The 13,645-nt window shown below is 31.7% G+C and overlaps 1 protein-coding gene across 1 annotated transcript in view; it reads left to right on the top strand.

Moving 5' to 3' along the window:
* LOC118181479 (MPN domain-containing protein) overlaps positions 1 to 13,631 on the top strand; it is a 101,227-nt gene extending 87,596 nt beyond the window's left edge. The window contains exon 14 of the mRNA XM_035350626.2: positions 5,775 to 13,631. Within this exon, the coding sequence (XP_035206517.1) occupies positions 5,775 to 5,984 (210 nt within the window). The 3' untranslated portion in view covers positions 5,985 to 13,631. The remainder of the gene's footprint in view (positions 1 to 5,774) is intronic.
* The last annotated feature ends 14 nt before the right edge of the window (positions 13,632 to 13,645 follow it).

Raw genomic sequence — 13,645 nt, 5'->3', positions numbered from 1 at the left:
ATCAAGTAGTATTGACATTATTCACTCCAAATCCTCACGAACCCCTGTACGAACATAACAACTGGTGTCAGAAGTGGGATATGCCAGTGACCCGCCTGCAGAGGAAAGCCATGGCGGACGAGATGAAGACTTTGATGGACTTCTTAGCTGAGATCAGAGCCAGACAGAAGGAGTTGAAGGCTGGATATGCTGAGATAAAAGCCGTAAATGATGAGATAAAAGTTGGATATAAAGACAAGACAGCTGAGATCAAAACCGGATTGACAGAGATGAAAGCCAGACTGGAAGAGAAGAAAGCTCGACGAGCAGAAATGAAAGCCGGCCGAGAACAGGCACGAGAGCAACTCCAACAGCTGAAAGTTGAGCTTGCAGAAAAAACTGGAGCCATAAAAGATGATGTGGAAATGAGAGAAGTGGCATCTGAAGAATCAAAGGATGAAGAAAAGAAGAAAGTAGCTAATGAATTGTCTGAGAAAGATCAAGAAATTAAGGAAGAAACATCTAATGGGATTAAAGAAAAAGAACGAAAAATTGAAGACGGGAAAGAAGCTTTTGATTCTCAAGTGCCTGAGGTGGAAGAAAATGAAAATGCAACTGTTAAGTTCGTCAAAACTGATAGTGAAGTTACGAAGCCGCAGTTAGCAAGTATTGAAACATCTGAAAGTTCATGTGATGCTGAGATGGAAGAAGCTGATGTACAACTAACGCAGAATGCTCCAGTATTGCGAGAAAATTGACTCATTTCGCAAACTATGTGTGCGTCTCATAGTGCAGATTTTGCAGACAAGGACTTGATTCTAAACCCGGATACTTCTGCTTGTAAAGTATCGGGCTCCGTTCATGATTCTGATGCAGAATTTGGAGCTGGTTTCCAGGAAACGCTGGAAAATGAACATGTACTAGCTGCTGAAAATACCGAGGTGAACTGTATGCATGCTGCGAATGAACTACAGAGTGGTGAACAAACTGTTTCAGATCTTCCTGTGAATGAAAAGTCTGAAAGAACTATATCATCAGATTGTGATATGCAAAACAGAAATGCATCTGAGAACTGCAGTGGAAAATTATTTGATCCGGATATAACTTAATGAAAAGACTGAAATTCCTTCTTAACTTTAATTTGTATAATTTAAAATTGTGATGTGTTTAATTTATGTGTGTAACTTATACATAGTGTAAATATTTGTTTCTTTAGTTATGTTATTTGTATGTTTTAAAGCGATTTGATTGTATCAAATTTGGCTTCTGACCAAGGGTTGTGCTGCCTGGGACGTGCAGTCCTTGGGAGGGAGCAGTGTTACGAAATGTATAGGCGCGGTGAGATAGCTTCCCCGCAAAGCAGTTTTAGGGTTGCCATAAAATGGCAAGATAATGCAGGGTTGCCACATTTGGCGACAAAATTGGGGATATCCCATGGACGGATGGAGAACCTTCTGGAACGAATTCTTACCGGTTTAGCCCAAAATGTTCTCGAACACCAGACGAAAGCTATATAAACCCTGCTGGTCCGCAATCAGTTAGTGTGCACCTCATCTGGTGAGCTGATAGTCAGTCATAGAGTGTGTGCCTCGTCTAGAGTGTGAGATTAGTGTGTCTCGAGTTAGTCCATGCGGAGTTGATCGAGTTGACAGGCCGGGCAGCAAGTGTCGAGTGGGTCGTCGAGTGCACTGAAGGAGTCTCGAGCTGTACTCTAGTGCTCTGCCGTGAAGCTGTCTCCACCGTGATAGCCTGATAACCTGGAGGCTGTGTCGCTGATCGTGTCAGCCTGTTTATAGTAGTTCATCAACGACTGTAAAAAAGTGTTTTGGAGCTGTCCTGACAATACTGGCCAATAAAGTGAGTTTCAATACTTCATCAAGTAGTATCGTGATTATTCACTCCAAATTCTCACAAACCCCCGTACGAACGTAACAATATTCAGTATCCAGTTCTCTAAGTGTGCATTTCAGCATTCTCTCACAGTTTGCCATGGATTTCGTTCTCAGATAAATTACTATGTGACAAATTGATAAATATTAAAATTCTGCTTCTAATACTTAGTAGTTGTTTATAGTCAGCACAATGTTTTTTTTTTTAGAACAAAATGTGCTATAAGCTTCATCCATTATGCAGCACATAGGAAAGATAATATGAAAACTTCATGAATTTATCAATTAAAAGCAGCATAACATCATTAGATTTATGTGGACTCTTACTCTTAACATTTATTCACCTCTTTTACTCAGCCTTAATAGATCAACTTAAAGTTATACCACTTGGGGCAAAAGGGCATGCAGTTGAGTATTCAAAATTTTTATGCTTTAAATCAGAGTTTCTTAAACTGTTGGTCGTGACTCCCATGGGGGTCACCAAAAATTTTAGCAGTTTTGATATTTCTTTAACTGAATACAATAATTTTACATTTACCAAATACACAGTGTATCTGAAAATAGATAAAGATAAGACAGAGAAAAAATGAAAACATTTTGATGCATTCTTTTTATAATATAAATGTTCATTTTTCTTGCTTTGCACTTGACGCTGTTATTTTGCCTGTTACTTATTTAAAATTTTCACATTGTTCTATGTCTTAAAATTAGAAATTAAAGTTAATGACCTAAAACTGCAATAGTTTATTACAGTACAAGAGAAAAAATTGACAGTTTCACTCACAGTGTGTCTGATTTATGCAATGCTTATGGGGATCCCACAAAATTTTTGTAAATATTATGGGGTTGCGAAAAAATCTCAATGATAAAAAGGGGTCGTGATTGAAAAAAGTTTAAGAAGCCTGCTTTGAATCTTTTATCTTAAATCATGGTTTAATGCTATTATTAAATCATGGCTATTGACTAGTAGCAAAATGATGCTTTCTATTTTACACTTATGCCATGGTAGAATATGTCTTAATAAACCCATAGGTCAGTAATAAATAATTGCATATTTATATCATAATTTTAAGTCTCCCACACAATGGATTTTTCTCTGACAGTGTGGAGTGCTCTCTGATAGCTTGATGCATTCGTGGTGTTGTCTGAAGATTTTTTTTCCCCCTTTTGCAGTAGTTTATTGCATTATTTTTAAACTTTAACTGCTTTCTATACAGTAAAAACTGTATTAAATGGGCCTTTGATCAGTTTTAAGAAATTGTTTGGTAAATACAGTAACATTATAAAGAGTGTAATAAAAATCAGCAACATTTGCGAATTATTTCTGTATGATTTAGTCTTTCTTGTCACTGATTGGTCAAAATAACACAAACCGTTGGGAAGCAAAAACATTGCTAAAGGTAATGTTTTGAAATTGATAACGTAGAAAACAAAAAACCAAATTTTGAAGTTTTGACTGGCGAAAAACGTCATTCACTTTGCCGATCAAGAAAAAAATAAAAATTGCAGTGATGATGATGAAATAGAAATGGATACTTTGTGAAAATTAGTCATGCTGAAGACTTAAATCTCTCCTGCAGATCTTTTATTCAGCAAACATGGACATTATTATTATACAGTGGCTGATAGAGTTGTAGGATTTCCATAAAAGGGTAACAGAACCCCCCCCCCCAATAAAAATTGTCCCATAAAAAATGCATGCAAGAAATGTTACAAAATGATTCAATTTCACAAGTAAGTTTTGAGGAAGGTCATTTCTTCTGAATTTTTAATGAATATGAAATAAAATATTTCATGGATTATTTATTGAATAGAAAAATATAAATTTTTATACTAATAAAAGAATTTGTTAAAGTGTTAATAATGATATGCACGTGTTTTGGGCATGTGTTTTTAGAATTCTAAATAAACAATTTCAGAAAATTTGACATACTTTAAAATGTAATCTCTATTAATTAAGTTTTTGATTATTCAAGCTGCTTATACTTCCAGTTCCACCGTATTTAAATTTTGTTGTTTTATAATCTGAGTGCATTCCTCTACTTAGTGATTTTTTTTTTAATTTAATTGTCTTTAATATGAGAAGTTCTTAATTTTGATTTGATCTGACTTTGTACTTAAAATAATCATGTTTTCATTCACATTCTTTCATTCAAGCAAGCTGATTAGTGGCAAGTGGATAAATCTGAGAAAAATCTGGCAGTTTACCTTGAATTCTGTTAGCTATTCAATATGAAATTTGCATTGTTTTCCTCATGCATATCTGCCGTAAAATCATCTTCCTGTAGACAGTAGCCTGAGTTCCCTTTACCATAATCAAGTCATGTACCCTTTTTTATCTGTTTATCTAGCTTTTATGGTTTTCAGTGTGGTTTTTCATATTGGAATATGGATTAGAATATACTGGGGAAACGGGAATAAATTATGTGTTAAAAGTTTTGGAATTACTGAACTTAAATTATGAGATACATAGAAAAATTACTAATGTCACCTTCTGTATACAATAGGAATGCATTTTTGCACAATTTTCTCTCATAAAAACAAAGAAACAAATGTAATTTCTCAGATAAAAATAATTCTAATAAGGAGCATAATTTCCCCTGACCAAAAGTAATATTGCATACTTATGGTGTTGGTGTATGTGATTATGGCAAAGTCTCAAGGGGCCTAAGTGGAGGGATGCCTTAGTGGAGGATGTTCTAAGGGAAACTGGCTCATATATACATTACACATGAGGAAAACCACGAAAACACCCATGCAGCCAGCCTGTTCACGAAATTCAAACCTTGGACCAAACTACCAGTGTTCAGAGACTTTACCGCTCAGTGGCTGGTGAGCCCATTTTGCATACTTATGAGAGGATCAAAGTATGACTGGGATATTCTCTCCATCTCCTACAGAAAAGTAGTTTCCAGGGGCTGAATTGTGTCTGGGAGAAAGACAAAATGATAAGCAACTCATCTCCTGAGGATGCTCCAGACATGTTCAGTTGGTTTCGTGTTTGGGAGAACATGCTGCCATCTACAAAACATCTGAGGATCTGCAATATCTTGAGCCAACAGGAATTCATTTCTGGTGAAGTACAGATCAGTACGACCATTAACGGAGATACTAGTCCAGACCATCACACAATTTTCTCCAAACCGGACACTTCTATTTACAAATTTATCATTATTCAATGTGCCACATTATTACCATACGAATCATTTTTACCATTTATTCTCAGGTTGCACATTAAAGTAGGATTGTCTTAGAAGAGAAAATACGTCATTTATTTTTTTCATCAGATATCTGAGATCTGTGAAGTCAGTTTCAAACAATTTTAATTGAAACACTGGTGCCAGTAGTCCTCAGAAGGTGCTGATCTGCCTTCATTTTATATTTTTGCATGCCTACAGTTTTCTCCTAGTCTTTATCTAATGTTTTGAGTTTAAAAAAAAAAAAAAAAAAAAAAAAAATCTGTAATCTGAAAATGACATTTAGTTACAATGAAAAAGCTTCGACTGCAGCATGTTATATTTGTCCCAAGTGATTCGTGCCCTTTGAAAAATTGATTCTGCTGAATCATGCTATTAAGACAATATATTCACTATTTCACTACTACAAACCATCCAATGCATGCCAGTTGTTTCTAATTCTGAAGGTCACTTTTTATTGTAAAAATATAATTTTTAGCATCGCAGACAAGTTTGTAAACCTGATAATTTTTCTCTTTAAGTTTTTTTTTTTTCCATTTTCTGTTAATAAATTGGTCAATTATTTGGTTGTTTCGTATTAAACATCTCCCAATTATTTTGAGCAGTGTATTGCACATGTATGTGTAATTATTATGTAATTGTTTGAAAATATGCTTTTTTATTTTGTTTTTCTAAAGATCTCTTATAGAATCAAATTTTTCTCTTGTAGCGTCTCATTTCAGAGTACTATCGCTCAACAGGTGAGGCTATAGATTTCAATGCAGATCTTGCTGGTAGTGGATCATACTGGGAAAAATTACAAACATCTCTCAGAACAAAACTTCCAAGAGACCTTATGGTGACTGGAGCTCAGTCAACAGCACAAGCCCAAGCAGTGACACATTTCTGGGACTTTCTCAAAGGTCTCATAATGACATAGCATATTGGTTCTTAGAAAAATATTCCATAAAATTATCTCTTATCACTTTTAATGTTCTGTAAATGAGACAAACGTCTACTTCTTTCTACAACTGTGGTATGATGAAATACTTTCTTCTGTGTTTTGTTCCTTGACTTTCACTTTTTTTAAGTGTCTGCAATGAAGATTGTGATTCATTTTTAAAAAATTGATGGTGGCGAAAATAGCCATTGAAATATTTTGTGGCAATATAAGTGATATAAGCTATCCTATTTTAGCCACCTCAATATTATTCTGTGATCATATTTATTTATCAAGTCACTACCATGTAACTTTCCTACTATTCATTGACATATTAATTTGGACCATATTTTAAAGAGACATTTAATTTCTATTTTTATAGAGTGTATATTATATTTAATTTTTATATGTAGGATAATCAGCATATAATTTTTTTATAAAATTAGTTCATATGTTATGTAAGAGAAGAGTTCCTCCCTATTTTGGCATAAACATAAGATACTTTGTTTGCAAAGAAAAGAACCATTAAAATAATAATAAAAAAAATATATGTATCTCATGATAAACCTTACATTCCAATAATTATTTATATACTTGATTATTTTATTGTTATCCTTTACAAAAATACATAGAATGTAAATATGGAAATGTATTATCTGTTATTGTTTCATGGTGTTTTAGAACAAGGGTTTATGAACAGTGATCTCTCTCATTCTATCTGTGAGGTAACTGACTTCATTCAAAGGGGCATTTTTCAAAGTGTTTGTTAGATTTCTTAATTTATATGATTTTTCTGGCAAACTGTCATCAAACTTTAATATAATCATTAATAAAATGAACAAAAATTCATTTTTTATCCAAAAAAACTTAAAATTTTAGGACAAAATTAACGAAGACAATAATCATCACTGGCAAGAAAATATTAAAGATAAAAAATTGTTTTTAAAAAAATCAAATGGTACACAAAACTCAAGAGATCAGTTGCTGGATGTAAGTAAAACAAGTAAGTTTGATAAGTTGTTGCCAAACAAAAATGAGAAAATATAAAATGAAAAATTTGTCACTTTCTCCAAAAATACTGAAATGCTTAAAATTATTTTGTTCAAAAATAACATAGGAAAAAGTAAAAACTGGACCTCTCGTTTGCCATTTAAATTTCGACTTCCACGTGGCAGACAAGTTGCTTCTCGTTTGTCATCTCTTCGAACAAATCATATATCTCCACTCCTAATCGACATATTAAAAAAAGAAAATTTGGTTTTCATAGCTAAGAATATGGTCTTTAAAAAATATTAAATAAATATATAAAAAGGAGTTTCTCAACTAAAATTGGCCTTCTGAACGAGATCAGTTACCTCAAAAAAAAATTCTTTTATTGCAATTTTCACAAGAGAGTAAATAAATGAATCTTTGTGTATATAAATTTCATTATTTGAAATTAGGCAGCTATTGTGCTTATCTCAACAGTAGAGTGTATTTGGCATAATGCATTCCAGAGTTATATAATAATGAAAATTATACCCTTAGATTGTACTATTACCAGATAATTTAATACTTAACTGCAACATTAGTCAAATTGTCAGTAAACTTTTCACTTTTGTCTTCCAAATTATTTTATCCATAGTTGCTTGTTTTTAAAACCGTTAGACAATGCATAATACTTCAAAGCAAAAAACACTTTATGATTATACCTGTAACTGTCACAGTGGTCAGTTTGCCCCCCCCCACCACATTTTGATTAAAAATCTATGCCAAACTAAAATTGCTTTTTTAGTACAGTACAAAGTTCAAGATCCGGATTTTGGTGATTCTGGACTTTGGAAATTTCCGTATTTTAGATCATCAGTATAAATCTATTAAGATGGCATGTAGAAATTACAAAATTAAAAATATGAAATAGTTGTTCGCATTTATGACTTTAAAGGAATCAAAACTTTAAAAAAAAAAAAAAAAAATTAAATCATTAATGTTTGCTTCTTTTATTAAACATTACTTTCAATGTAAGTTGTTTAAGCTGTTTTGTTTAATACTTTCTGTTTAATTTTATAGATGGACATAATTTTTATTCAGTTAAAAGTTCCATTGTTCAAATCCTGTAAATACCAGATCAAAAATTTCCACAAAACTGTGAGTTGGAATTTTTTCATTCCCAAAAATTTCTTTGTTACAATCACTTCTCCACATTTGTTCGTAGTTCTATTAATTTGAAAATTTCACAATCTGTAGCATCCAAAATCTATGGTAAAATAAGGTTGCTGTTTTCTCCAATTGTGAAATCACAATCCCAGATAGCACCAATGCCATATTTTTATGCTAAGACTGCTATGGAAAGCAAGTACCAAATATATTTTCACTTTGCAGATCTTGCTACTCTCCATAAATACTAAAATCTACATAGACATTTTGAAGTCTTTTTGACATAATCAAAAATTCAAACTTCAATTTTGATAGTGTAGTTGTAATAATAATTAATAGTCTGCAAATAAGCTAGATCAAATTAGCTAAGGAAGAGCACAATTTGTTATGTTAACTGAATCTAATTTGTTCTCTCTTCTGGCTGTTATTTCAACAAAACAAAAACAAAACAAAAAACATTCGCTACATCCCCACTCTAAATAAATATGTCTTGGAGCATATTCTTTAAGTAAGATTTTTAAAATATTAATGTTCACAAACACACAAAGACTGAAAGTGTGGTCCCAGCTCTAACATTAATCAATGCATTGTCAGTGGCCAAAATGTGATTCCCTAGCCAGCAAGTGTTTGAAGGTGACATAGTAGGGAGAAAAATGAAATAATGTCTTTTACAACACACCTGCCTTTTCTTTAATTAGGAGAAGTATTATATTTTCATTCCTAAATTTTGTTTAAAAAAAAAAATGCTAGTTGTCTAAAAAAGTGCAGATATTGAATCTGCATTTCAAACTTTGTACTGTATACTAAAGTTTTATAAAAACTTTTTATTTTAACTTTTATACTTAAATTAGTCTACAATTTTTTTAGAATGGCCAGTATGATAATTATTACATTTATAAATATGTGCAGTCCTAATGTTAAATGCACTGATCATCACATAAATTGACATTCAAAACAAAAGGCATATAATATATCTGTATTTTACGAATATCGACATCTAATAAAATTGTATAATGACTGCAATACATTTATTCTACTAAAATTTCACTTTCAGCAGCTGGCAGGCAAAAATTATGTAATCACTGATGTAAACTAATATGCGTTATTCAAAAAGGAAAGCAATTCATGATGTCAAATACTGAATTTTAAATTTATTTTACAGAAATGTAGCTGAAAAATATTGTAACCATTTGGTTTATGGTTTACTGAATGAAAGAAATTTAATATCATGATAGTTACTGGTCAGTGGTTCACTATTACTTGTTTTTTGTACATTGGTTACAAAAAAAAATTTGTATGTTATTTCCATATTGGTTTACAAATTAAAATTATAACAAATGTATTTTAAAAAGATGATTTATCCTATCAAAAGTAGGATTTGTTGTGCATTGATTAATTAGTTTCATAAATGTTGAAATGCAGTAAATATTGCTTTATTAAATTTGCATATTATTTCATCAACAAACAACAACTGAAAATTCTCTGCATCTAGATTCATTTTCTGCACCCTTGTTCTAGAACTTATATTTATGTCAATGGTAATGTAAATATTTTTTTAACATGTGTTCTGTATAAAACATAAAAATGGGAAATTTTAGCTGACTACATTAATCACATTTTAAATTAATAGTGCTATATTTAAGTTGGAACTAAATAGCATATTTATTTGACACTTTTTGCAGTTACAGATCATATAACTGCAGAAAAAAGTTGACTAAAGATTCCCGATTTTAGGAATTTTTTATGAATAACTGGGTGAGTGGTTAGCACATTTTTAACAGTAGTGAAGAGATATTTGCTGCATAAATTTATGTAATAAGGTAGACCTAAAGCTACCCTTTTATATATATGCTTCACTCTGCTTATTGATGATATGCAATAAATTAACAGTATGTCACAAAAACAACCATTAACTACAGTCTAGATAAATCCCTGTCTGCTACATGCCATTTGTTAAAGCCATAACATGAGGGGAAATAAATGCAATTTTCCCCAGAAAACTGTGGAATAAGCCAACAAAAAGTCCATTACTTCTTCTTTAGGATCATAATAGTGGCCAAACTCGTGATCCCTGTGGATGGTCACTTTTAAGTAGACACATTCATTATAACTGGCCATGCAACTTCTAGGATAAGCCAGAAGTTAACACAGTATGTAGGCCAAAATCAACAACAGCATTCTGTGCCTGAGCTAGAAATGAAACAGTTATGTCAGTTAATTTCTTAATTAGGGAGTTTATTTTTTATTTATTGTTAAATAAATGTAATGTATATACATACTAATTAAAAATAAGGCTTAAATAAGGTTATCTTTAACATTGCTCAAAATGTACATTTAAGTTACAAGCGTAGAAATTAAGAAGAATTTCTAAGTTTGTTAATTATCTCTTAATTAAAGTTCTGATGAAACCTCTACGATTTAGATTTCTTGCACAACATAGTCGATCACTTTCCATATTGATCACTTTGATTTTATTTTTAAAATTATCCATTTTCAAGAAGTCTCAGATAATCATCCTAGGTGTAAGAGTAAATGACATGATATCAAATGGGGTATATGTTGTGTTTAAATTTTTTCTTTCATAAAAAAGGGATTATTCATTCCATCATTTAACCCAAGCCTGCCCATATAATTACTTAGTTGAAAATTAAACATTTCTCTTAGTGTAAGTTGTTTTAGTTGCTTCATTTTTTGTGCTAATATTTTAATTCTATGGATAGACATAATTTCTTATTCTGTTCAAAGTTCCATTGTTCAAGTCCTATAACTGCTGTGTCAAAATCCACTAAATTGCCTATCAAAAAATTTTTGCTCAAGTTTTTTGTCACTTTCTTTACTGTTGATATCCACATTTTCTGGATTTAGAACTATACTACAGATTTTTTCGTCCACTGGTCCATTGTCCTCACAAATTCCATTAATTGGAAAATTTCACTTTTTACTCTCTCTAAAAAAGACCTTCAAATTTGTGGTTTGCATTATAAAGCTTAGCTAGTGAGCTAGCTTAGTTAGCAAATAAAGTGTCTGCCATATACTATTGGGGACATATCATGAGATTCGTAACTATAGATATGTGGTTCCAGTAAATTTTATCTTGCTTCTATTGCAGGCGGAGGAAGTCAAGTCTTAATTATATTAATTCAGTTAGTTATTATACTTACATCTATTTCTAACATATGTTTAAAGCTTACCAGAGCAGTTGGCTAAAGCCTATAATCATGGCCAAGCATGTCGTCTTCAGAAAAGGTTACTGTGCTGTTTGATGGTGTTCTGTTACTCATATTTTAAGGAAAAATCGTTTCAGTAATCCATGCATGAATCATTTCTCAAGTTGCCGCGAGTTCATAGTCACATGATGATGAAAGCAAAAAAATGACTCACTAGGTTTAGGGTTTAAGTTATTCAGAAGTGTAAAATCAGTGATGAACTCTGGTTGAGTGTATTGCTTTGAGATGTAGATCAAGTAGAAAGGCCCTTACAGAGCCCAGTAATTCCTTCTCCATCCCCCCCCCTTTTTTTTTTTTTTTTTTTTTTTTTTTTAAGTGCTAGTGGTTAGTGGTCTGGATATTGGACTTATTTTTACTATATTAAAATTTTCAAGTCAGAAATTTAGAAATAATTATTAACAAGTAAATTTTACTTCATTATTTTTCATATGAATGATTATGATAATGTGCAGGTGTCATGTAAATAATTATATTCATGCAAATAGCTTAATTTGTTGTTCTGCATTCTTACAAGGATTATTATAATGATTCATAGTTAGTCACGGAATGGTTATTCTGTGGAAACTTGGTGCATACCCAAATTCCCAGCAGATTTCAAGCTTAATTTTCCTGTGAATGAATGTGCTGTTATGACAAAATATTTTATTACAGCACATTTTTACTAACAAAATAAATAAAAATAAAGCAGGTTTTACAGTTGTTGGACCAAACACAGTGCTTTTTTTAAGCTAAACTTAATTACTGTATTTCCTCGTGTATTCCACCCACCCACCCCATTGTGTGTGTGTGCATGGTTGTTCACAAATGGAGAGGGGACAGGTAAATATCACCATATTATTTCTTTAAAAGAAACCTATATTCTAGTGAGAATATTTAATAATATTAACCTTACAATATCTTATATCTTCATTTCTACTTCCCTATAACTTGAATCTTGCCTGTTTCTTGTCTCTGCTACTCCTTAGGCAAAAGTGTATGTTGACCTTTGCTGTTGATATTCAGACTTCTTTTCTTGGTGCAAACACTGATTGGTCACCCAACCACTCAACACCTAAAGTCTTGAACCTCCTCTCATGATACAATGAAGACTGGTTCTATAGCAACTAAGTTTTGCTGAAGTGGAAATCATGCCTGCCTGTTAGTGTTTCCTTAAGGATTAGGATTTTTTTAAGTGTAGAAATTTAAGTTTTGAGTATACAGAATTTTTATCAGTATTGCTACTTAAATAATATTTCATCAGTTGCATTAGTAACACCTGCTCAATATCTAATGGGTTTAGGTCTGTTGTTCCCTCCTTTCTTTTTTTCCAAACTACATTAAGTCATATCATTAGCATTTACTTGCTTGCATATGTATCCAAAACTAATTTGGGGGACTTTGGGCTAATAATAAAAGTGTAAAATTTTGTAAATTACATGCTTTGTCAAAGTGAACTTTTTACCAATTTATTGTGCTTTAGCTCTAAGAATGACATGGAAATTTTTGTAGGGTTTCCCCCCCCCCTCTCTACAGGGACCATGGAAAAAGTTAAATTTTTCATTTTTTTAAAATTATTCTCCCTCTAATGCTGAAGTTCTTGTCTTAAAAGTATCTACCTTATTAAGAGAAACTTTACAACTGGATGTACAAGCCTGGGATTAATAGTTACGTAATTAAAACCTAAAGCATACTGCTTTCTTTCGCAAACTGTTTGTATATAATGCTGTTAACTGCTTCACTTATAATTCCTTTTATTCAAGCCCCTGTATATATTAAGTATTTTATTTGCATTTTTGATGGGCAACTTCTTTTTGCTTTCACACTATGGTGATGTAAACTTTTTTATATTATAAACTGTGAGTAACAAATGTTAAGCATTTGTAGGTGAATCAGAGACATAAGTGAATTTTGATCACCACAGTGTAAAAACTCAAAATATATATGTAGTAAGATGGTTATTTGTGTTTTAATATATGAGCTTTTATTAATTTTATTCTAAATTTTGTCAACTGTGTATAAGATAGTGTTTATTGAATAAAATGAAAACAAATATGAGACAATATTTTAAAAATAAAAATGCTAGCCATGTCAGTTTTTCTTTATATTTATGTATGTGGTTTTCATGTTTTGGAAATCTACTTATGTTCCATTCATTTTTGATATGCATGTACTTTTTAAATGTAAAGAATGTTGAACATATTGTCTGATAAGCCAGTGATTTGACGTGTAAATTTTCATTAGAGTGTCTGTTTTTATGGGCCTGTCGTGATTTGTTCTAAATGTAGAATAAATTGATAAAATCTTCTGAATGACTACTCA

This window comes from Stegodyphus dumicola, chromosome 3 (genome assembly GCF_044657685.1).
Source record: "Stegodyphus dumicola isolate Sdum_Otavi_A_Nest chromosome 3, ASM4465768v1".
Lineage (NCBI taxonomy): Eukaryota > Metazoa > Arthropoda > Arachnida > Araneae > Eresidae > Stegodyphus > Stegodyphus dumicola.
The sequence above is the reverse complement of the archived record's forward strand: the minus strand, read 5'-3'. Positions and strand labels throughout refer to the sequence as shown.